Source organism: Seriola aureovittata, chromosome 2 (assembly GCF_021018895.1).
Source record: "Seriola aureovittata isolate HTS-2021-v1 ecotype China chromosome 2, ASM2101889v1, whole genome shotgun sequence".
NCBI classification, from domain to species: Eukaryota; Metazoa; Chordata; class Actinopteri; order Carangiformes; family Carangidae; genus Seriola; species Seriola aureovittata.
The window spans coordinates 3,853,712-3,875,908 of record NC_079365.1 but is presented as its reverse complement, the minus strand read 5'-3'; the positions used below and the strand labels follow the sequence as shown (position 1 = coordinate 3,875,908).

Sequence of the window (22,197 nt, the reverse complement as noted above, 5' to 3'; positions counted from 1 at the left end):
TTAGCCTCTGGGACATCGCTGTGCCGTCTCATCCAGAGCCCCGTTCCCCAAGTAGTTAAAACTCCAAAAACTTCGACATCATCACTCATTCGCTTCCCTCGCTCGCTTCCCACACACCAGCAGCACCGGTTGTGTGTGTTAGTGGTCAATGCCTGACCCAGCTGGAGGTCCCGCTTCCAGGAGCTGAGCCCCGATCTCTGCAGTGATCTCTGCTCGGCCTCTGACACTGTGGCAGTTTAAGGTTTACAAACCCACGTTGGAGGGATTGTTTGTCCCTTTTCTCACCAAAAATCCCATAAAACACTTCAAATGCACTTAGTCATTTTTGTCCGTCGCATGTCGTTAATTAAACAGACACAAAAACATACAATAAGATCACATAATAGATGTAGTAAGTTATTAAAGTTATTACGTGGAAAAAGTTATTATATTACATTCTTATTATATTATAGGCTGTTTTGGTGGGCCTATGAGATTACATCTAAGACAGTTAACATTTTCTTTGTCTAGATTATGTGTTAATGTAAGTATTTATAACAATCTACTTAAAGGTGGAGGTTTAATCACTTCTAAGTCCGGACAACATTCAATCTTTCAAACCAGATGACAACATTGTGCTGAATATTTCTTACCCATAATGCCTCAGACACACTTTCAAAATACAAACAGGATTTAATTAGAAAAGTCGAGCTCTTTAATGAAGCTCCAAGTTCTTGTTTATCTTGTTTAACCAAGACCACTCTACCTGCCGCCGGTGTTTGCCAGTGTGTCAGTGTAAACTGGAAACTCTCAGCTCAAACACTGTCTTCGTGTGTGTGTGTGTGTGTGCGCGCGTGTGTGTGTGTGCGCGTGCATGTGTGTTTGTGTGTTTGCAGCTCCCCTGCGCTACAACACCATGACCATCATATGGATCTGCATGGCCCTGGTGTCCGGCCTCGTGACCTTTCTGGCCATCATCATCTGCAGGAAACGGCAAGGCTACACTTTACCACACTACCCATCGCTGCTGTGTGTGGAACACTTTCTTACACTACTCTACCGTGCCTCTCTTTGTGTATTGTTGCTTGTGATAAACACTGTGTGTGCACTGTATTTCTCCCTGCTTTTTCCTTGTGTAGTATTTGCTGAAAGTAAAAGGAGAGTGAGGTTGTGTCATCTCTGTGTGAAGCTCTCTCAGACTGCACCCCTTAAAACGTCCAGGGAAGGGGGAGGGGGGTCTCTTTAAGCCCATGTTTGAGAAGCTAAACTACCTTTAGTCCCACTTGTCATGTTTAAATGTTCCAAATGTCAGAGGTGCACAAATAATCTGCATGAGTAGAGAGGAGTTCTGAAAACTAATGCTTCAGCTCTTCTCATCTCCTCAACCCTCCCTGTCTTCTCACTGTCTCACTTAGCTAATATTCCAAGTCATAATTTCCACCTCATAGTGGATTTAATTATGTTGATTCATGTCCAGTAGCTTGCAAGCCAAACGTTCCCACTTATCCCATCACCCCCCCCCCCTCCTCCCTCTCCTCCCTTTTGATGTCTTCAACTTACATCTTTGTAGTACTGCACCAAATAATTAATTTCATTGCACTTAATTAATTCGTATTTCAATGCATATTAAGTTTTTCATTTCCATTCTGTTTGAGGAGAAAGAAAATAAGTTGGAGGATTTAAAGATTTTTATCCAGGCAAAATCATGTCATTGTGAGTGTAAAGTCCAGTTTAATGCCACTATAAGATGGAGGATTGAAAAAAAGACATCCTCACTCTTGGTGCAGTTTAGAATTAAAATGTTCTTCAAACTGAGGGAGTTGGGCCTCTCGCCAACCTGCTATTAAACTGATGAGAAAATACCAAAAAGTCCTTGTGACAGAAACCAGCAGGGACAGATTTACTGGGAACACAGGAAGTAAACCTGAATAGAGTGCCACAGGGATGACATATTTTTCCTGGCCAACCTAGATGTTAGTATCACCCTGGTTCCCTCCACAAAAAGCCAATGGGATTTTTAGATTGTCTTTTGAATTAATAAGATCTGTGACAAACAGTTCATGATACAGACACGTTTTGTTCAGGGGGATAAACTTCACCAATGAACACCAATTTATGATGCTTGAAGCCTAAATACAATCAAGTAAAAAGCTAATGTTAGGCTATAAACCACTGATACGATGGTCACATGACTTCAGTGTCGCCAACACTAACTTTCAACTTGTAGTTCTATTTATCTCTTACCTCTTCTACAAAAGCCTTTTTCTCTTTCAAAGTTAGTGATAGTTTGCAGAAGTGTCTCTGGTATAAACACAACCAGGCTGTAAAGGTGGACTGGTGAGTAGGTTGGTTTTCATGCTTGGCGTGATGATGTTTAACCTCCCTGAAAACCTCTGTAATCTCGCTTGTTAGCAACCGGCCTTTTTTAAGAGACATAAAAGCATATTTGACATATTTGATGCTGCAGAATGAAATGTGAAAATGTCTTGAGCTTGTGTTAACCACAGACTTCATTTCAGGTATATTACCAAAAACCCATTGACTTCAGGATGAGGGAACCAGAAGTGCTAAAATGCAACTAATTTGCAGTTTTAGGCCTCATTCCTGCAGCACCTCTATAATGAGGGTAAAAAAAAACCCTCACTGCACAGCAGATGAATTAGTGGCTCTACTGACTAAATGATATTTTAATTTTTAAAGGTAGGATAATAAAACACTGCACTTTGGCTAATGCTAGTGCCCTGCTATCACTTAAGATAGTGTATTCTATGCTAGCATGCTAGAGACTTATGGATGGTTTTAATGTCTCCATCTCATCACTTACTGGGGCAATATGCCAAATAATTGGTAAATTAGCTTTTAGCAGAAGTGTGGATGTCTCACCAGCCCTGTACAGACAGAAATACCATGTGCCTTTTAAATATTTCAATTTGAAATGGACTAACAAATCTACCATTTTACTAATAATCTACTATTTTCATAATAGCTATTTAATATTTATTTATTTATTTAATACTATACTATATTACTAAGGAGGTTAAATTTTCTAGCAGTGGTTACTACCACACAAAGTGGAATCCTAAGAGATGTCAAACACCACGTTCACAGATACGAACTCAAACACTGATGAAGTGACAGGATGCGGCGTCAGTGTTGCCGTCAGCAGCTCAGTCACAGCCAATAGTGCCTGTTTTCATTCCCGCAGGAAACTGAGGCACAGACTGGTTTTTGCTCCGCTCCACAAAAGCAACTTTTTCAGTAACTTGTAGAACTTGCGACCTTCGACAAAGGTGTAGTGTCACTTCCAAAGAAGAGAAGCTTGTCACGTCACTAGCTACAAGCTACTCTGAAAGCTTCATGTTTTAAGTGGTAGGAAGTTCCTGGCCTCGTAGGAAGCACACATGAGGAAGTTGTTGATGTCTTGTTGCACAGTGTGTTTCCTGAGTTACAGAATAGTCTTTTTTTAATTAATTTTTTTATATGTTTACACAGTCTTATTGAAACACTTTAAATACAACACAGTCATCAGAGCTGGGAAGACTGATCGGCTCTGTGTTCCTGCGTCTGTGCTGGGGGGGAGTAGTAAACAACTCTGTGCTTCTGTTTCCGCTGGCATTAAAGTGAAAGTGATTGGCTCTCACCTGGTTGTTGCTCACATTGCGTCAGATTGGGCTGCAATGCCAGGTCCCATTCACTACAAATAGCAGTCTATCACTCCCAGGTTTTGAGTCTGTGGGCTCTATTTTCTTGCCAGTGCATGGTGCGAAATACAGTGGCACACCAGAAACATGGTATTTTCCTGCGGTGCACTGAGATTATTTTTCTTGACTGCACCACTTTGGTACCTTGGTGACTCGCCGTGCACCCCAGAGGGAGGAGAGGTGTGGCTGAGGGTGTGCCTCGCTCTGTGCATGGCAATCAACTGCTGAACTTTTATTCTATAGTATACTGGTAAAATCCCACCCATATAAACCCCCTTATAACCACACCATCCCCTTTATTCGTATTTTGCTCGTCTTTGGAATTTTACTGACGTGATCATGCAGACAAAAAAAGTTGCATTATAATATTAATGCCAGACAGACAGAAAAAAGATTCATGAGGGAATTATCTATAATTCACGACAGTTAGTAGGTACTCTATGCTCTAGGCCCTTCCTTTACTCTGGTGATTCTCTTTACAGACTTCTGAAAGCAAAAGGAATCTGTTCCATCTGCAGAAGTGATGGCGCACACTGTCAATCCACAGTTACCTGCAGGAGATACGCAGCTTCAATTTAAGACCGTAGCAAACAGCCTATTAAAGGAGGAAGTCAGGCGACGCAGTATATGGAGCGACAAACTTGGGTGAATGGATATTGTTGTAACCATGACGACAAAGGTCTTCTGACCTCAAGGAAGTACTTTTACTAACCCAAACTATGATCTTTAAACTTAAATCATTCAGAACCCCCTTTTCCTTCCTCCTACTATCGGTATCTATTCAGAACAGTGAGCAACCACAACAAGTCTGGCCAATGTAACACCCGGAGCTCCGTAGTGGTAAATACCATACAGGTAGACACGTCACTGCAGGTCGTGAACATGAGGTGATAGAAGCTGCTTGGATATATTTTATGGTGCTGCCTCTAAAACAAAAAGCGTTTTAAAAATCATAATTTCTTGGTGGATCACATCAGCATCATGTTTAGTTTTTTTGTGAAAAAGAGACAGGGACCTCAGGGGATGACATGCAGCCACAACGGCCACAGGTCAGATTCGAACCCATAGCCGCTGCAGGTGGGACTAAGCCCACGTGGTGTGTGCTCTACCAGATGAACCACCAAGGTGCCCTGACATCAGCATCATGTTTATGTTGCAATATAAAGATGAGGCAGGAAACTATTTATTTACCAAGTTGTCAGCAATCATTTTCCATGTTAAACAAGCAAAGCTAGACTGAATTAAACAACGAAATCATTCCAGGAATAAGGAAATGCAACAGGAAAAAGCTTGACAGCAGTTTTGATTCTACCCTCACTGTACAAATGGCACCACGGTGGTTATATTATGGATAACTGTATGACAGATCAAACGGCGCACTATTACACACAGAAAATATGATGATCGTAAGATCATCAAGGTGTCTAAAGTGAATTCAAAAGTGGATCCAACTTAAAAGACACATCATCTGCGCTTGGCAGTCTGAACTGCTTTGTTCATATTTTTTTGAAACTCTATACATCCAAGACAAGGAAGAGTTTCCTCTGAGAGAAACTCTTCACAGGATTCCCAGTGACAGGGAGAGTCCTGTGTTTAAAGGGGATAAAAGTGGTGAATGTGACTGGCGATGATTGTTAGATCCTCTAACACAGCCACCATGATAATATATTCATTCTGACCCCCACCCTATCTCCAAGTGCACTGCAGGAAAATACCACCTCCAGCTCACTGGGTGAGGTGCATTTGACTGCACTGAGCGCAGAGCCCTGTATGCGTGAACGGACCATCACAACACTGTTTCAAACTAATTTTCCTGCCTGTAACAAACCCTGTTAGCACAGGGAGCAATTTGGTTGCACACAGGAGTTGAGTATGTGAACCACTTGCCTAATTTCAAATGTGTCCAAAAAGCTGCAGACCCAGACAGGCCGCCACTTCTGAATGTCTGTCTGTGAACGAGGTGTTAAATGTCCTAAATGTCTTCTTGAAATGTGTTTATTGTGACGTCTGAATATTGCTGTTAATCATTTTTACTTGAAGCCATGGAAGCATATCCATAGATACCTTTTTATTAACTACTATAAAAAGGTAATAATCAATAACAACAAGGTAATGGCAAAATGAATTTAATGGGTTGAGTCAACCAAAAATGCGAAAAAAGGACGTTTTCTCTCTCACTCTTAGTGGTATGAAAATTCATTTTACATTCACCTCTATTGTATTAGAGTGGCTGGAAAAATCTGAAGGATGGACAAACACAGTCGTGTTCCCTGAGTGGTTTGATACCACGAGGAGTAAATGAGAGAACACGTCTTTTTAGAGTGTGCTGCCCCTTTAAGTTCTTTGACGAGGGTAAAGAAAAACTGTATTAACATGCTGACTGATTGTTCCTTACAAATAAGTGATGAAAAGCCCAGTTGAAGTGAATAATTAATTCCCAACAATTATTGATTAATTAATTATGAGCTATAGTTAGAGTTCGATAGTACAAATGTTTCACTTTTGTCCTGTATTCATCCCGCTGTATGTTTATGTGTGTGCATGTGTGTGTTTGGATGACTGGCTGCGTGTGTGTGTGATTTGTATAGACACTGTGGCTACAGCAAAGCCTTCCAGGATTCCGACGAGGAGAAGATGCATTACCAGAACGGTCACGGTATGTTTGACCCATTCCTCAATTATTACCAATGATAGATTAGATCGCCTTCCTTGAAGAGTTCGTATTCTCATCCCCGTGTAATAAAGTTCATCCTCAGAGCAAACAATTTTCATCTCGCTCCGAGTGATTACAGAAGCACACAGGCCTTATTCCCTATATGCTGTTTATTCTCTCCCTCCCTCTGTCTGCTCCGTTCTCCGAGTCATTTCTTCCCTTTCATCATCTCTCCCTCCACACACCAGTGACAGGGGCTCAGATGTGATGTTGCTCTCATTCTCTGATATGTGACCAAATGGTAATGTTGTTTATCTTAGTGTCATTCCCCGACGCAAGGTTCTATATCGACCCTCACACATACGAGGACCCCTGCCAGGCGGTCCACGAGTTTGCCCGAGAAATTGAAGCTTCCAGGATCAAAATAGAGAAAATCATTGGTTCAGGTAAAACCATGAACTTGTGTGCACTAACACACACACACACACACACACACACACAGACACACACACACACACTGAGAATCATTGGCTGAGCTAACTTAAAATCACTGGCTGGTGTAAAGGCTGTGGTGTGCAGCAGAGAGGAGGATGACAGAGCGGAATCAGAGCGTTGCGTGGGGCTGTCAATCAAAGCTCCTTAGACAGGCAGGGAATACTAACACTGTGTCAGCTCCACAATACACTGCTGCATGTGACTCCTGCAGACACAAAGAGGAGTGTGAAGTACAGACCCGAGGAAGACAAATAACAGGAAGTACACTAAGGAGGATAAGGATAAGCATTAACGAGGAAGACGCTGATGGATGATTAGCTCCCCTCAGGTTGTGCACATATATGTGGACAGACCGCCTATGAGTGGATTTGTTTCCCTTATCTAACGCAGCGAATTACCTTAACACACATTTTCATTTACATCCGTAGGTTTGCAGCTAAGCACAGGGCATGTTCAGTACAGTGGAATATTTTCTATTGTTGAATGTAAAGCGTTGAATTGGTCTGCTCTTGTGTTTAGGGGAATTTGGGGAGGTGTGTTACGGGCGTATGAGGCTTCCGGGGAAAAGAGACATCCCAGTGGCTCTGAAGACGCTGAAGGCTGGATACACGGAGAAGCAGAAGAGGGACTTCCTGGCTGAAGCGTCCATCATGGCCCAGTTTGACCACCCCAACGTCATCCGCCTGGAGGGCGTGGTAACACAGAGTACGCTGCCACTGAAAATATAGATCAGTATATACTGTCAATTTTAGGATAATTGACTAGAACATAAGAGATATAATAAGGCATCTGGAACAGAGCACGAATATAATGATTAATATTAAAAACACATTTTTGGTCTACAAACAGTAAAGGGTAAAATGAATCTCTACTGGGATTTTTATATTGCAAATAATTTCATGACACCACCTCTGGGCCGGGTCCCATTCACAATGAATAGCAGCCTATCGCCCTCCCAGCTTTTGAGGGTGTGGTGATGGGACTCCAGTAACACACTGCAATCCTGTGCCAATAATGAGGGCGCTTTACGCCTTCCACTGCCGACCAGCTGTCGGTCACTTTATCACACCTATATGAACCTCTCTAAAATCACACAACACCCTCTATTCATGTTTTGTCCGTCTTTCCACTTTTATTTTCAATTTATTCAACCAGCTGACGTGTGATCATGCAGGTGAAAAGACTGAATACAGATTAATGAGTGAGTTCTTCTTCAGCCGTCTGAAGGCAGCAGCTGTCTGTTCCATCTGCAGCCTCTACCAGGAGTCATGTTGGCAGATTTGCTGCTTCAGTGTTGTGCAACAAGCACCAGACTGCAAAATAACCACAGAAACCTCAGGGTTTTATTTTTATGATACATTTTATAGTTTCTACTGCAAATCAACAGGCGTGTTGGAGACTGGTACACTGGAAATAGTTTACACAGTCTCGTGAAAAATCTCTAATTAAATAAAGCTTCTTTAACAACTAATACCTCCCTCAGGACCATCCGTTCCTTTCTCCTCCCCCGGTGTCTCCACTTAAGACGGGACAACTGGTGCGCCCTCTTTTTAACAAGTCTGGTCAATGTAACACCTCCACATTTCTTGATTACAGTACAGGTAGACATGTTGCTGCAATCACCGACATGCTGTCCACTGAGGTTACATTTTATCTTGGTGGTTCCAAAACCAGACTTATTATTTTAAAATTCCAAATTTATTTGTGTGGGTCACATAATTGATCACATCAGGATCACATTTATGCCACAATATAAAGATGTAGCAGACGACTATTTCTTTACCAGATTGTCGACAAACATCTAGAATAAAGATTAAAAATAAAGAAATACAACGCGAAAAAACTAGACAACATTTTTAATTGTATATATTCTCTCTGATCTTACCTTGTTTACACGTGTGCTGCAGGTGTGCCTCGCCTTGAAAACACCAAAGTGTCTGGGGGTACTTGGGCACAGTGGTGCTTTGAGCTAAATGCTAGCATATCTTAGTTGAGCATGCTAATTAGGAGTAAACATGACGTACAGCTGAGGGTGATGGGAATGTTTTTGGTTTTGCTGATGTCACTCTATACAGTATAGGCTACTAGTTAGTTTGCCATTTTGTAGTGCTGTCCGAATGTATTGTGACAATTATTAAACCCTATAGAGTGGACTCATAGTATCCCACAATGCATCCTGAAAAGTAGTGTACAATATAATATATACCATCATGCACAGCACTCGTGACTCAGAAAGAATGACCTGAGTAGTGTTCAGTGAGCTCATATATTCCTTTACTTAAACTCCTTAGATGGTGAGTAGTGAATGAGTGAGTGATTTCTCAACATAATCAATGGTTTGTCCCAAATTGAATGGCAATCCATCCAATATTTGTTGAGACCACAAATGTCACACTCATGGCGGCACAAGGGGAAGAGTCAACTCAATTCATCCTCTGGGGAACAAGAATGTCTCAATCCATCCAGTATTAGTTGGCATCTCGGTCTCTTTGTGGGCTGACTGACAGACCAACGTTTCCAATTTTAAAGATCAACAGCAACATCTCTATTTAATAGAACAATTTTCCAACATTGTGCTCCTGCCACATGTCTTCATGGAAACTGTTTCAGGTCTATGGATTATCCACAGTACCTGTGACTCATTTGTATGGATAATTATAATTATTTTAAACAATCATTCTTATATTGCGTAAATAAGTGTTGAACATGCATGTATGAATGAATGAATGAATGAATAGCATAACAGCATCGGACACAACATCAGATCAGGATTCTTCGATTGAATCTCGTTAAACGAATATTCCCTTGGAACAGAGTGCAGAGGGCAATGGAATACAAAATGGAATTCATCCTCAACAACCCCGAGATCTCATAAAACACACAAACGTTGCTCTTCAGGAGTGCCTTTGTATCTGCCTGCCTCAGTTGCCAGTGGTAAAGTACCAGCTCTTAACTGATCACACAAAGACCTTTGCGTTCTCGGCAGAATTAATTTTATATTTGGTTCTGTATAGTAATCATTAACAATCCGCTCATATAGTTTAGATATTCAGTGCAGCACAGGAATAATCCGGTTCGGTTTTTGTCTCTCCAGGTAAACCGGTGATGATCATCACAGAGTACATGGAGAACGGCTCTCTGGACTCTTTCCTCAGGGTTGGTATCGATGCTTTCAGTTAAAAACCATTTAAGTTCTAGTTTAGAGTTTCTTGTTTTGCTTTTCATTTTGTGTCAATCGTTGGTGCTAATTTACTTTTCACTGTATTTCTCTAAATTCAGTTGTCCATCTAACTGTATGGACATTAGTGTGTGTCTTTTTTCCTTGGGCTAGGACATCACTGATCATCATCCATGTCCAGGGGAAACATGTGTATCATGTGTAAGATGTAAGCTTCTCAGCAACTTTAACCAAAGCTTTGATTTAAGCTTATAGCATCTGTTTGAATAATCCAGTGGATTTCCAAAAGGCTTTTCTCCACACATTAAGGGAGATGTCATTCTTCAACTTACACACTGTTCACAGGAGAGCGACATCATGCTTACTCAATCATTTTTCCCTCAGCAGGTGACTAGAAGACTGTCAGTAGATGCTTGGAGTCGGGGTTAGGGTTTTAACAAAGTAGAAATACTACACACATCACTTCCTGTGTATTAGAAGATTGTTGCCAGGAAACAGTGCTCAGCCACCGGTGGGTTAGAGAGAGTGTGGGTTAAAGTTTTCTTTAATAAGATACGCTGTAGGTTGATTTAACATTGTATTACATCGACAATGTCAGACATCCCCAGTGTTTGCTTATATGAAAATACTGCAGATTATAACTTAAAAGCAAATCTCTGTCATGTTTTATTCTCTTATCTTTACTCTGTTCTCTATCTTGATTAAAATCTTTTCTATTATCACTCTTCATCTTTTCTGCTGCAATACCATCACATTTTTTTATTTTTTTTATTTTTTTTATCTGCTGTTCAAACTTTCTCTCCCTGCCTCCTCCCTCCTGATCAGTCTTTGTCTCTTCTTCTTCTCTGCCTTCCTGTAGAGACACGACGGCCAGTTCACCATCATCCAGCTAGTGGGGCTGCTGCGCGGCATTGCGGCCGGTATGACCTACCTGTCTGACCTGGGCTACATCCACAGAGACCTGGCTGCCCGCAACATCCTGGTCAACAGCAACCTGGTGTGCAAGGTGTCTGACTTCGGCCTGTCCCGAGTGCTGGAGGACGACCCCGATGCTGCATACACCACCAGTGTGAGTTTTCACATTGAGGCAAGCATTAATGCAGCAACACACACACATTCACACACATGCACAGATGTTAACAAGACATGGTCAGTATCAAGGAGCGCCAGTCACATGTAATGAGACTGGAGAAAAACAGTAATTCAAAATATGCACAAACCTAAAAAGTATGTAGGTATATATACATCATCTTATGTTAAAGTTACAGTTACATGATCATAATGAGTTCCATGCAGTGAGGAAGCATTATACAGATTTTAAATACTCCAGTGATTTAATAATGTCATTTCATGAAGTTGGAGGACTCACAAGAGACAGATTAAAAACAGACGCCGCAGAGGCTGAAACATCCTGACTACTATTTCCAGGGGGCAAGAATGAAGACTTCCTCAATTGTTACTCAATTATGTGGCTTTGCAGAGGTTTGGATGCATTTATATATTTTTACGGTGACTTTTATTATGACAGGTTTTTATGTCGCATCTTGTTACCTTTGTATGTATCACACTTCATAAAGTTTAGTGTTTTAAGGCCTCTACCCCTAACCTGCATTTTACCAGATAATGGACTACATAAGGTGTCACCCATGTCCTCTACTGGACATTCCCCTTACCTCTCTATCAGCCTGGGACAATAATTGGCCTAAAGCCACATGACCATATGCCTAACCCATCTTTGTAGAGGCTGCAGTGGCTCATAGGTCTGTGGATGCATATGGTTGGCTGTTTTATATGTTTTTCTGTCTCATACTTAACCTATTTAAATGTTGCTTGTACTATATTTTGTTATGACCTTGATTAAGGCCACAAGGCAAAAAAGCGTTGGTCTAAAGATAAAGATGTTCTGTACTGCAAGTGTTGCTGGAGTTATGACCCCTTTGCCTCCAGAAAGGAGGCGACTCCATAACCATAGGAGACATAAAGCAACTGTTTTCACTGAGTATCACTTAGATAAGTAAACTGATATTTATTGTTTAAACTCTGGGGCATAGTAGCGGCCTTGAGCAGCAAGTATTTTAATATTGAACTTCAAAACCCACAAATCTTGAAAGATCTTCTCAATAAACTGCATGTGAGAGAGATACCAAGAAGATCAAATGTAAAATCTGAGCTCTTGTCCTAAAGTTATAATCTGTAACTTTTCCACATTAAAATGTCCCAAAACTACTAGAACCATGGTATATATTTTTGTTGAGTTACATACTTACATTATCCCAAATGTTTCCAGCAATTTTCACACCTACAGAAATCAATCAAGAGGGTCAAAATTGACTTTTTATCCAGTTTTAATCCACATTTTTACAATACACTTTTTACATATTAGTCGTTTTTCACTATATATTTTAACTGGATGAAGGATTTCAGTCATCTTCAGACATCTGGATCATTAGATATCAGAGAAACAAGATGAGCAAACATAGTGTTTCTACTGGATCCCTGGGTGATTAGATAATAGAAACTATAATGTAATACAATATATAGATAGGTAATATATAGAGAATATATAAATATATTATATACTGTGCATTTAATGTGATCATAGTTATCAGATCATTTTGTTTGAACAAATACATGTCTTCAGATTTAATAAACAGACAAGTTCAAATGTATTTTGTATTCTTATAAAACCTTTATTTAAGTACACAGTTCCACTGAGATTTGGCCAAGAGAGAAGCAAAAAGGCAAACGTAAAGAGACAAATACAACTGTTCAACAGCAATATGAAAAAAATACAATCAAAGTCTCATAAGAGTGGGAGCAAAATCATCTTTGTAAGTGCTTCAGCTGAGAGCAGCCCGATATTAAACCTGCAGCCCCATGGGAACAAATATATTAAGTCTTAACTAAAAAAGGGCCGAGGTAGCTCCTTCCACAGCCTGATGCTATCAGCTCGCAGCACACAGATGGAAATCAGCATTTGACACATTTGTCTGTTACAGTCTGTTAAAGCGCAGCGATCAGATTACACAAAGCAAGGTGATTACATGCAGCATCACTCAGAAACACTCTGAAGGGGATAAGGACCTCAGATTGTGATATTATACACAATACAGTGTCATTACAGCACATCTCCAATTAATGTCCAAAGATTAATACAGTTCAAATTACAGTCAGGAAATCTGGGTAACGTGAGTGAAGCTGCTTATTGTATGGAATCAAAGTGACAGCAAAGTCACTTTGAAGAACCTGCAAGTATTAGGATAGGATAATGAAGTAAGGTTAGTGAATTCCACTGGGTCATGCTGCTGGTTTTAATATTTAGCAGGACATCAGGTGTCTGTAATGGGCTGCGTTTTGAGAGTAACCTTCAGATGTTTAAAATAGCCCGGAGGGAGCACTTTGTTTGTTTAAGAAGTGATGTATCCATTTGTCAGCCTAATTAAGTGTCAGCTTTATATCAAAATAATGTAAGAGCTTCACGTACTTGCTAACATTTGCAAGTCTATTCTTGTCCTGACTACACGTCCACACCAGCTCTCTTTAGTCTTTCATGCACAATTTAACTTTCTGCTTTCATGAACAATTACTCAGTGGTACATTTACTCAAGTGTTGTACTTAAGTACACATTTTAGGTCGTACTTTACTTGACTACTTATATTTCTTCTACATTTCAAAAGGAAACTGTTTACTTTTCACTTTTGCCTCTATTTTAATGCTTTATTTACTTGATACTTGTACAATTAAAGGTCCCATAGAGTACAAAGGTGTCCATGTGTTGTTTGATGATAAAGCAGGTCTAGGTTCTATATTAATACTGAAAGTATCAAAGCGCTCAGTCCACAGAGAAATGCACACAGCCTGTATTGCTAAACCATGAAGTTTATTTTCAGATGTGGAGGCCTTCCAGATGTGACCCCTGGGACAGGGCAGAGCCCCCTGGAGTAATGAGTGTGTCCCAGACCCAACTAGCATGCTAGCTTCTGATTAGAATGTTCGCTAATGTGCTAGCTAGTCATGTGATTCCATAGAACACACAGCAGACGTTGTCAGTGTTTTTAACGAGCTATAGCTACCTTAACACCTGGAAATGAAGGGGCCCGCAGTCCCCTGGCAAATATGGTGGCCTAAGCAAAATTATGTTACATGGCCATAGCAGCAAATAAGCATCTTTATGCTGAGGTCAATGACCTCTCAAGGTCACCAGAGGTCAGATGCAAATTGTGTCCACATCTGAAATAAAACCTTGGGGTATGCAGATTATATGCTGAAACTTTCATGCTTAAGTCATAAAATGCATAATTGTTTTTTACTTTTGTTATTTGAACCACATTTTGCTGATAATACCAGAGTCACACTTGTTTACCTGCATTTAGCTGTTCAAACAGCATCTGAGAATATTTGTTGACAGTTCTCTTTTGAAATGTAATGTGTTTTTGACAACCTCCAAGGGTTGACTTAGCTTTTAAATGTTGAGTCTGAAGAGAACTTGTCTTTTTGACTTTCCACCTGGATTTTTACCTGTTTTTGTATATAAATGAAGCTCTATGGCACAGAGGCTACATCATCAGATATAGGAAATACTTGTTAGTAAGATCAGTTCATTCCTGGTTTGGCATTAGTAGACAATAACAGGAAAAGTGTAGAAATTTGTCAGGTAATCATTCTGTAAATTAAGATGTCCTCTAATTCAGTCGCAGAAACTCTTTGACATCTTTGTCGAACTTCGTTATGTTCCCGACAGGGTGGGAAAATTCCAATCCGCTGGACAGCCCCGGAGGCCATTGCCTACAGGAAGTTCTCCTCCTCCAGTGACGTGTGGAGCTACGGCGTGGTCATGTGGGAGGTGATGTCGTACGGAGAGCGACCATACTGGAACCTCACCAACAGAGATGTGAGCACACGGCCCAGTAACTAACATTCAGTGTATTGTCATGCTAGACACTGCGGCCTCATCCTTATTTTGCTGTCCATGTGCAGGTGATCAAATCTGTGGAAGAGGGCTACAGGCTGCCTGCTCCTATGGGCTGCCCCGCTGCTCTACACACACTCATGCTGGACTGCTGGCAGAAGGATCGCAACGAGAGGCCGCGCTTTTGCCAGATAGTCACCGTTCTCGACAAGCTAATCCGCAACCCAGAGAACCTGAAGTCTATGGACACGCTCTGCAGGTGGGCGGGGCCGCTGAATAGATCCATATTTGCAGCGAAGCTACGTGGGTGCACTGTGTCACATGCAGAGGAGTCTTTTTGATTTAATTTGGCCAGACTGTTCGCCAAAATTTAATCAAATATTGGTTCATGTGATTAGCGGATTAAGCTGCAAATCAAAGCAAGACACCGCCTGCACGGGGCTGAGAAGATGATCTCTTGGACAATATATGGTGACAGACTGTTAGGCTACTAAGTAACTGTCCTAGGGTGGGAGGCAGACTAAATCCAATCTCATCCCGCTGTTATCAAACATGAGCGCGGTGGGATAAAGTTGCGGTGTAAAGTTTCCCTCAAAGTTCTCTGGCAGATGAAGCGAGCGGTCGTGTTCGTTTTCCAATAAGCTCATCTCTGATAGACGCGCTGTGCGTTAAGTAAAAGCCCGACTGTGATATTGACATTGATCCGCGCTGAATGTGGAAGCGGGTTTGAGAGGACATCTGGGCTGAAGCTGGACTTGTGTAAATTGCTCAGTTCAGATCCCAGATCGTATGGAGTCAGTGGTGCATGGCATTGTGCTTCTGCGTTGTGCATGTGTGTGTGTCTGTGTGTGTGTGTGTGTGTGTGTGTGTGTATGTGTGTGTGAGGTGAGGGAAACGGTAGGTGAAGGAAGAGGCAGAGGAGAAGGAGAAGTGTTAAGGATTTCTCTCTTTATTAATCTACCCAAAGCAGCCATTCTGCACCCACAGCCGCCACCTCTTCTCTATCATTTTAACTGCTATTGATTTTCTGCCTCGGTTACTAGTGCATTTCAAAGCCGCCTTTCCCCCAGTCGCTCTCGCTCTCGCTCACTTTTTGACTCTTTTCTTGTTTTCGGACTCTCTCCAACTAATCTTTTTGTCTTCCCATTCATCTTCCTCTCTCTCTATCTATCTACGGCCATCTGTCTCTCTCTCACTCTTGGCCGCAGTTTAAACAGTCCTCCGCTGATGGAGAGAGCTATCCCCGACTTCAGTAGCTGTAGCTCAGTAGACGAGTGGCTGGACACTATAAAGATGGGCCGCTACAAGGAGCACTTTGCAGCAGGGGGGTACCACACTCTGGGACACGTCATAGGCATGAACCAAGGGTAAGTACTGACTGTGATGGAGAGTGATAACAGTTCAGAGGTGATGGGGGAACATTTACCTTTGGCAGTAGTGAGCTGCTGGGGCTCTACCAGCTGATGTACTGCAAAGGCCCCGCAGGATGAGAAACCATTGCACACAGAGCTTAAACTGACTGACTGACAGATTGGAGTAAGTTCTAGCTTCTGGTAAATCTCAGCAAATACAGATAAAATCAGTTTGACCTGCTGACATGGTGAGTCACAATGTCATAACCACAAATCTCTCTTTAACAGAAACACTGTTCACATTCACTAAATAGCTCCAATGGCTCCGTCTTTGCTGATTTGATCGGTGTCAAGCTGCTGTTAGTGAGGTTCCTGCAGCGATGTATATATGGAGGCCCATCAGTGACGGCTGGGATAATGCCCCTGGAGCCACTCAAAAGGCTTTTAATTTGAACATCTGTGCTGGATACAAACCGTCTCAATTCAACATCCCCAGTTCATTTCAGTTCAAATACAATTGCAGGATGATATGCACTCCTTTTTCCTCTCATTTCCTGTCTATATCTACACTGTAAACTGTTTCAACTTACAATAGTTGATTTTTGGGGGTCATGAACACAACACTGACAAATCACATCTTGGTTGCAGTGTTGGAGAAGCTACTTTGAAAACATAGCTTTGCAAGCTGATCTATAGCAAAGCTACGCTAGAGAGAAACCTAGTTTGGTTCACTAAAGCTTCTTAGAATAAAAAAAAAAAATAGAAAGAAAAAAAGAAAAACAGGATCAAATTGACAATGTACATGTGATACAAAATTCTAACAAAATATAATACACAAAAGTCACAAGCCAGTTTATTGCAAAAAGGCCTACTTGTTCACAGGTCATAACATAAACCAATAAACTAAAATACCTCACTATCCATGGGAAAGTGCTGGATGTCAGTTTTGGTTTTGTAAACAATAACCGCTTCAGTATGGCCGCGGTGATTCTTCCTCAGGCTGAGACTCGGGAGGTTTATCCATGATGATGTTGCCGCTGGGTGCGCACTGAGCAGCGCCCTAAGCTTTTGCACATGCGCTTCACAAAGCGTGTGGTGGAGACTGCCTGGGGAAAAAAGGTAGAAAAGTAATTGAACTACTTGAATCACTCAAGCTACTCTAAAATGTAGTTAAACTACTAGTTTTATTACATGTTGTTCACTACTCTGTGAACTTGTTAGCAGATTCCGATAATTGTCGGTTCATCGCTGTGAGCGACTCAAGGGAAAGTTGCCACTGATGGTGCCTGAACACCGACTGAAAGGACGGCAAAGTAGAAATGAAATGGAATTAATGCTGTGAAAATGTACATTATCCTACATTTATCACGACAACAGTTAAACATGGAAGAAGTGTTGAGTTTGCATTAACACAAAACAATATCAGCAGCAAATGAAAAGTTCAGATAACAGGTTCATTGTGGTAAATTATACTTAAAAATGGAAAATTATGGAAATAGCCTGTGTATTATAGCAGGCTGTTTCACATGAAGACCTCTGCAGTTGAGATACAGGAAATTAAACATAACAGCATAAACATTTTCATGCAAAAAGATCGAATGAGAATATGTCAAATATCTGTGGGTTTTTTTTGGGGGGGATTTGAGACGTAACCTGTATTTAGGCCACAATGTGTTCATATGTGTCCGCTGTACAGGGACATCCAGAGGCTCGGGGTGACACTGATGGGCCACCAGAAGAAGATCATGACCAGCGTCCAGCTGATGAGGGCGCAGGTGCTCAACAAGAGTGTGCCGTCAGTGCACGTATAACTCCAACGCTGAGGTTTCTCTCTGCTGAAATGTAGAAACCAAGGCTTCTATAAGGTCTAGAGGGACTCCACGGGAAACAAGATGATCAGATAAAAGGGAGAAGAAGATGTTTGGAAACTTTACAAGACTTTTTTTCCTTGACAGATTGAAGAACAAAACGTGAAAGGTTTTAACTATGGAGCAAGTAAACATGACTTCTTAAGGACAAGTCCAACCTTTCATTTTTTTCCTATCCGATTACATTTTCTGAGTTTAAATGTCTTGTTTATAAATGGAAAGACTGCCTTAATTACCACAAATTATTTTAATTTTATTGTCTACAAAGAGAAGATAATTTATCAATCATGAATTTATCAGAGTAATATGATTTACGGAACCGGGCAATAGCAAAGAGTACATGGATTGATGTATAGGGTTGGGATGGGGATGAGGGTGTTTTCAAAATGTTCTGATGACACTCGCTGTCTCTCCTGCTGTAACAGCTTGAGGAGGACGAGGCCCAGAACGAGGGTGGTGTCGGAAAAAAAAGTGGAGAAAAGTGAGATAGGGTTCACCCGAGTTGCCAGATCGTCTCCACAGTGGAGAAGACCTATTTCACCCCAGGCTATTAATACCAACAACAGGCACATTTCTCCGCGGTCCAACCTTGATGAATGACCCCAAGAGAGCCCTAGAGCCCTCTGCCCAGTCTGAAGCTGCGCAGCGCACAACTACGTACTAGAAAGATGTGTATGATTCAGTTACAGTGCACTTTATTCTACAATCTCTCTGTGTTGTAGAGGCTTTGCAGTTGTGTCACAAATCTCCTCACAGCCACAGCTGGAGCCACAATGTTGGTCTGTTGAAGAATTAGCAGTTTGAAAATATTACATGAATAATTAATAACTATACATTATAAAACCCAACCTAGCGATGTAAGTAGTTCGCTCTTGGCATTTCTTTCCAAATTTCCTTCCCTTGAACAGTAAACTGAAAGGAAGATATATTCAAAATACACACAGTATGCGATTAGTTATGCACACAAAATACTTTTGGCCATTTCAAGTATTGCCATAAATAATGCAGCTGATACATTTTCAGTATGTTTCTTGTTTATTCCAAATGCACTGCTGTTTAAAATGCATTTTAAATCAGGTTCAAATGTAGAGCAAATATATTTTAAATGCATTTCAACTACTGCAAACCTATTTATGCTATGAGTGTGGACATTCATTATTGACCGGGGAAAAAGTAGTTTAATAAATTAACCTTTACTATAGGCACACTTACTAGCATCTTTTACTGGTGAGATGGGGATGAAGGCCCCAGATAAAGAAACTAAGATTATTTTGTCAACCAAATTGACTTCTATTCTTTTTCTAGATCAAATATATTTAACACTGATAAGAAAAAAAATAACCCTTTTTTGAATATATTCTTTACTATATACCTTTATAATGTGTTCAGAGCATGTCAGGCTACATGCTTATTCTTGTTTACTTTCAGATGCAAAAATACATTTTCAAGGCATTTTTGAAATGCATTTGCAAGATATTGGAAATATATAATGGCCAGGAGAGTGCTAATTAGCAAAATAGATATTGATTTTTAGCTTATAGTAATAGCCAATTCTTTACATTTTTTTTAGCTGTGTCTGCTAAGAAGCTGCCGTCAATGTAAAATGACAACTAGATGCTAACTTTAGCTTCTGCTACACTGTTTACACTACAACAGGAGTGTGCTAACTAGCAAATTAGCAGATATTGATTTGTTAGCTAATGTTTGCTAAAAAAAAAAAAAAAACAAAATCAGACATGCATTTTGTGAAAAAAAATAATAATGAAAAGCAGCACAAAATTTAAATATCTGCTAAATTCTGTTTTAACATTTAACACCACCTGTTTACAGTGATTGTTAAGGCCTCCAATATGGCTGCCAGTGTCCCACCAAGCACACAGTGCTAGCTAAATGTAGTCTCTGTGGTGACCATCACTAAACAAAAAAAAGTTGTTAAAAAAATTGACAGTGTCACAATTTACCATAAAGCAGCCAATAACTGCCAAACCTGGAAAAATTTGAATAACATTTTTATATTTCCTAAAATAATCCCTTAAATGTTAATCCTTAAAATACCTTAAATATTAATCCAATATTAATATACTATACATCTTTTTAGATTTCTACCAAAATTAGACATATATTAAGGTGGACTGTCCAGTATCCCCAAGTTGGTGTTTCAACATTTGCATAACATTTTGCTGGGAGGGGTGTGTTGCACCTGGAAGCCTTCTTATTCTCTTGGCATTTATGAACAAAACCATATAGAAGTTTGTTTATTATTCGGAACTATAGTTCATGGGATCAATGTCAGCACTAATACTAATCGGTGCAATAATTCTGCACCCCAGAGTACATATCTGAACACATTTCTATTGTGAATGCTGGGAATAAAGTACACATAAGCTACGCAGACTGTAAAATAAAGTGTAACTTCTGATTAAATGTGATTACACTGTTTGCCTCAGTGTTGATGAAAAAGGTGAAGACGAACATGTAAGTAGAATGTTTATATCTAAATGCTCTCAAAAGTACATAATCAGCCCTAATTTAAACCCCCCTCTGTGCCATCAAGAGAATGTCTTTTCTCGTGCACCTCGGTAGGTTTTCCTCTAGATGGTTGATGTCAGTTTTTATTAGAGAAGAACCTCATGATATTTCTTGAATATGTATTATAGTGACATTTCACTACTGATTTCAAAAGATTTTTTTTTCTTTAGGATGATTTTGAAGACACTGGACTTGAACTGAAAACCCATATTTTATAAAGTTAGGATATGTTTTTGCTAGATGAATTGATTTATAATGTATACAGAAAGTTCAGTCACTGGAAGGAAGAAAAAAAAACTACAGCAACCGGATTTATTCACTTTTCATTATTTATTCATGTTCATTTGTTTTCCAAATAATACAACTCTGAGAGGTTTTATTACAGTTGATGAATCATCCTTGTTGCTAATGATAAATCATAAATGTGCAAACTGTCCATAAATACACAATAAAGGAACGTTTGTCTGTGTGTGACTGCAACAGTGATTTTCCGCCTATTTATAAAACAACAGAGAGCCGACATCCCGCTTCACTTCCACTGGCTGTCAGTTGTTAACGCATGCACGCTCTAAACCACATGGGAGCTGTATCTGCTGAATGCAAACAAAATTATCTTTGTTTTATGATGGTTTAAATCTGCACTAATGGACATTTTTTATATTAATAATGGATCACATGAATGCATGTAATATGAAATGTGTTTCTCGTAGTGATAAACACAGAAAAGTTTCTACACAGCTGTACAGAGTCATTCTGCCTCTTCTGGTCCACAAACTCGACCTCTACAAAAGACAAACGGATTTTCCAACATTTAGCAACTAAGCTACATTTAGCAGCTTACAAGGAACATATTTTTTCTCAGGCATTGGTGGAGACCAAAGCAAAGAGAAAAGTATTGGAAATATTGAACTTATATTTGTGAGGTGGCCAGAAACATGACTTCTGGATGACTAAGTGGGGATCTCTCTGCTGATGCATCAGTCAAAATAACTGTGAGGTAATATTGTTGGTAAGTTGTGATTTAGCTTTTTATTCATTTCAGCTGTTGCTAATTAGCCTAAAAAATTGTTGCAATGCAATAAATGCAAATTTTAGAGTACTGATACCGGCACTATGTCTTTGATACTCTTTTTACACCACCATTAGCAGGTGTAAGCTGTTTTTTTGAGCACTGGTAAACCCACTAATAAGGTATGGACTCATTTTATACTGCCAGTCAAGTTTGCCGGAAAGGAAACACACAATGTCAGATGCAGCTACAGAGCATGCGCACACACACACACACACACACACACAGATGCAGGGGAGATAGAGTGAGCTGCTACCCACCATGCAAACTGGTAAAACGGATCCGTCGCGTCTCATCCGCAGGTTGGCGCTCCTGTCAGTGTCAGAGGTTCGGGTGTGAGACACTTCGGTCGGTGATTGTGTTTTTTTAAAACTTATTTCAGGGCTGCGGTTCACTCTTTCATCCCTGAGCGATGTGAAGCCACAGTGTCTCTAGTTTAGCAGCACTGTGCTGGGCAGGTGAC

At 40.4% G+C, this 22,197-nt stretch overlaps 1 protein-coding gene across 4 annotated transcripts in view; it reads left to right on the top strand.

The window, feature by feature from the left end:
• epha8 (eph receptor A8) overlaps window positions 1–21,134 on the top strand; it is a 126,848-nt gene extending 105,714 nt beyond the window's left edge. Inside the window, exons 11-20 of one of the 4 annotated variants that reach the window (XM_056399530.1) lie at window positions 876–972; window positions 6,269–6,336; window positions 6,654–6,779; window positions 7,348–7,533; window positions 9,923–9,984; window positions 10,866–11,075; window positions 14,749–14,898; window positions 14,985–15,175; window positions 16,125–16,283; window positions 17,965–21,134. In XM_056399530.1, the coding sequence (XP_056255505.1) occupies window positions 876–972; window positions 6,269–6,336; window positions 6,654–6,779; window positions 7,348–7,533; window positions 9,923–9,984; window positions 10,866–11,075; window positions 14,749–14,898; window positions 14,985–15,175; window positions 16,125–16,283; window positions 17,965–18,079 (1,364 nt within the window). In that variant the 3' untranslated portion in view covers window positions 18,080–21,134. Of the gene's footprint in view, window positions 1–875; window positions 1,009–6,268; window positions 6,337–6,653; window positions 6,780–7,347; window positions 7,534–9,922; window positions 9,985–10,865; window positions 11,094–14,748; window positions 14,899–14,984; window positions 15,176–16,124; window positions 16,284–17,964 lie in introns of all 4 variants that reach the window. The other 3 variants (XM_056399523.1, XM_056399514.1, XM_056399504.1) reach the window with 3 other exon arrangements.
• Window positions 21,135–22,197: the final 1,063 nt, after the last annotated feature.